Raw genomic sequence first — 2,999 nt, 5'->3', positions numbered from 1 at the left:
ATAACTATCCCCTATTTTAGGGAAAGTGAGGAAAGAGAAAACTAAATCCCATATATTTACAGCAATCTCTAAACTTTTAAGGAAGAATATAGAGATTTTAGAGATTATTACAAAATAGGGAATCTGTTAGAGTTAGAGAAGAAAAATATGCTTAAGCTCTGATTTTTGCTTCCATATTATACAGAAATTATAAGAAAGCTGTTGGAGTTGCTTTAAAGAGTTTGGAGCTTGTTGGATTGGTGGGATTCAAATCCCTTCTAAATTTTGATTCAAGATCGTCAAATATGTCACGCAATTGGGCCTCTCTTTGTCCGGGCTATTTCCAACTATTGGAGACTCAGCCTGGGCTATTATATATCATTTTGCTATTCCCATTATACTTGTCGCATATTCTCTTACGACGTGGTTGGTAATGTAATTTTCTGTGTTCATGGTCTGATTCTTTAATTGTCCGCAATCCCACCAACTTACCAAGCAAGAAAACTCCGGGTAATTAAGTAGTGGCTTTCCAAGAATCATACTAGGCTTCTCGAACTAAGCTTCACAACCAATTGGATGCAAGTAAAGTCAAAAAGCAAGTCAAGCAGAAAGTGTTGAGCAGGTTCTCCCTCTGCTATGAATCAGATATGGAATTTAGAGTTCAATATCAGACTAATAGTCGTCGGGTTTCTAAGAATAGTTCACTATGGATCCGTCTTTGGTGTTTCTTCGTTTGTCGAAAAAGAAAACTAAAAGATGGAGCAATATGTTGTCATTACTTCGTTTGAGAAGTGCCATAGCATATGCTGGTAGGAGATATTTGAGGGTGAATCTTTTGCCAGTGTCATACAGTGCTCTTTCAGATGCTACTGATGGGTTTTCTTCAAGAAATTTGATTGGTGTTGGTAGTTTTGGGTCCATTTACAAAGTAGCTCTTGTTACCCCATTTGATGGAACTTACCTTTTTTTGGCCAAGTATGATAGAGTTCATCTAGTTGCTGTGAAGGTGTTTAACCTGTCACGCCATGGAGCATCTAGGAGTTTCATAACCGAACGTGACATGTTCAGAAATATCAGGCATCGAATTGTGGTCAAGATTGTAACTGCATGCTCTCATGTCGATTTTTATGAGAATGAATTCAAGGCTCTGGTGTATCAGTACATGGAGAAGGGGAGCTTAGAGTAGTGGTTGCATCCAACTTCTGGAACACAACAGGTAAGACGTGCACCTAAGAAATTAAATCTTTATCAGAGGCTAAGCATTGCACTTGATGTTGCTTCTGCGCTAGAATATCTTCATAATCATTGTGAAACTCCAATAGATCATTGCGATATCAAGCAAGCAATTTTCTTCTAGACAAGGAGTTTACCGCACACATATCTGACTTTGGACTAGCAAGGTTTCTCTCAAGAACGAAAAATGATTTTGCAATCGGTTTAAGAGGATCTTTTGGTTATGCCGCGCCAGGTAATATATTCTTCATTGCTGATACATTATTTGCTCTTAAATTTTTCTAACAATGCTCTTCTATTATATGTATGTTACTATCGGAGTGAAACAAGAGATCTAATTAAAGAAAAACAGAGGCTCGACTATATTAGTAACAAGTAAATCCTTTGTATGTAAAAAGCCACGATAGGGGGATAAAAGCCAATTGCAAGGTCTGAGACGACCCATAAAGCACTTGATTATAACCAACGTTGTAAGCCTATTTGGGTATAATGAACGATATGTATATGTGATCTTGAGTTGTAATGGAATGGAAGGTGAGGTGTCAACATATGGTGATTTGTACAGCTTCGGCATTCTCTTCCTAGAGATTTTTTCAGGGAAGAAGCCCACTGATGAGATGTTCTGTGACAGCTCAAACTTTCGTAGTTATTGTAAGGCTGCTTTGTCAAAAGGAGTTGCAAAAATTGCAGATCCACTGCTTCTTCTAGAAGGCAAAGTAGCCGCAAACATTATCGGCGTAAGAAATGAAAAAATTGAAGAATGCTTGAGTGAGATCTTAAGAATTGGTATCGGGTGTTCTACTGAATCACCAAGAGACCGACTGGATATCAGAGATGTTGTATTTTCATTACGTTATATTAGGGAACGATAACCTTATCTTTTAAGAAGAGGGAACGTTTACCTTAGATAGTACTTCAAACTTATGCTACTTTTTCGTTGAAGATCACTACTGCATCTTGTAAAGCCTTTAGAAATAAAATTATTCAATCCCATTAGGATCAATATTGGAAGACCAAAGAATATATTTGTCAGCAAAAAGATCTCGTCTTGATCCGTTTACCTAATACAATTCTCTGATAAGGTGTTGTTTTGGCAAACCTAAGAAATTAAGAAATCAACTAAAGAAAGGAAACGTAGCGTATGCTTTGAGGTGTCTATCACTTTCCGGAGACAAATTGGAACTCGCTATATTCCTAATAACTCTTATTTACTTGGCAATAATGAACCCACAATTTAAACAATAAAAGAAACTTGAAATCTGTTTAAGGATATCTCTATTTGTGTTTGGCCCAAACTCTAGGTTACTTGACCTAGTGGTAATAGAGTTAAATTAGAAGGATCTAGATTCCTATTCAATGTACGATTACTTTCCTTGTACGATTGAGATTCTATGCATTGTAATCCTCTATATAAAGAGGCCCCTATTATCAATGAGAATACACAGCAAATTCCTCTCAATTTCAGTTTCTCTACAACACGTTATCAGCACGAAGCTCTAACCCTGAAAACCCTAATTTTGTAACCTTCAAAATCCTGAAACCACCGCCCCACATATCGAAGCCCTATTCCCAAGGAGCCCAGAACCGGCGGCGGAACCACCGGAACCGGCCGGAAACCCCCTGAACCGGCCGTCTGAAAAATCGGACCGGCCCCTGCCTTGTGCCTGCCCCTGCGAGCCCTGCCGACACCTGCCGAGACCTGCCGAGCCCTGTGCCGGCATCTGCCGAGACCTGTGCCTGCCCCTGTCGACATCTGCCGAAAGCTCCGCATAGCCCCCGCCGACACC

At 39.4% G+C, this 2,999-nt stretch overlaps 1 protein-coding gene across 1 annotated transcript; it reads left to right on the top strand.

Moving 5' to 3' along the window:
- The first annotated feature begins 708 nt into the window (after positions 1-708).
- Positions 709-1,616, top strand: LOC133713916 (probable LRR receptor-like serine/threonine-protein kinase At3g47570). The gene has a single exon (XM_062139944.1). It carries the CDS (start codon positions 746-748, stop codon positions 1,163-1,165), a length of 420 nt encoding a protein of 139 aa, XP_061995928.1. The 5' UTR covers positions 709-745; the 3' UTR covers positions 1,166-1,616.
- Positions 1,617-2,999: the final 1,383 nt, after the last annotated feature.

This window comes from Rosa rugosa, chromosome 6, assembly GCF_958449725.1.
Source record: "Rosa rugosa chromosome 6, drRosRugo1.1, whole genome shotgun sequence".
NCBI lineage: Eukaryota > Viridiplantae > Streptophyta > Magnoliopsida > Rosales > Rosaceae > Rosa > Rosa rugosa.
The sequence above is the reverse complement of the archived record's forward strand: the minus strand, read 5'-3'. Positions and strand labels throughout refer to the sequence as shown.

Coding starts and splice junctions, on each gene's coding strand:
- LOC133713916 (XM_062139944.1), top strand. CDS start 746: ATGTTGTCATTACTTCGTTTGAGAAGTGCCATAGCATATGCTGGTAGG.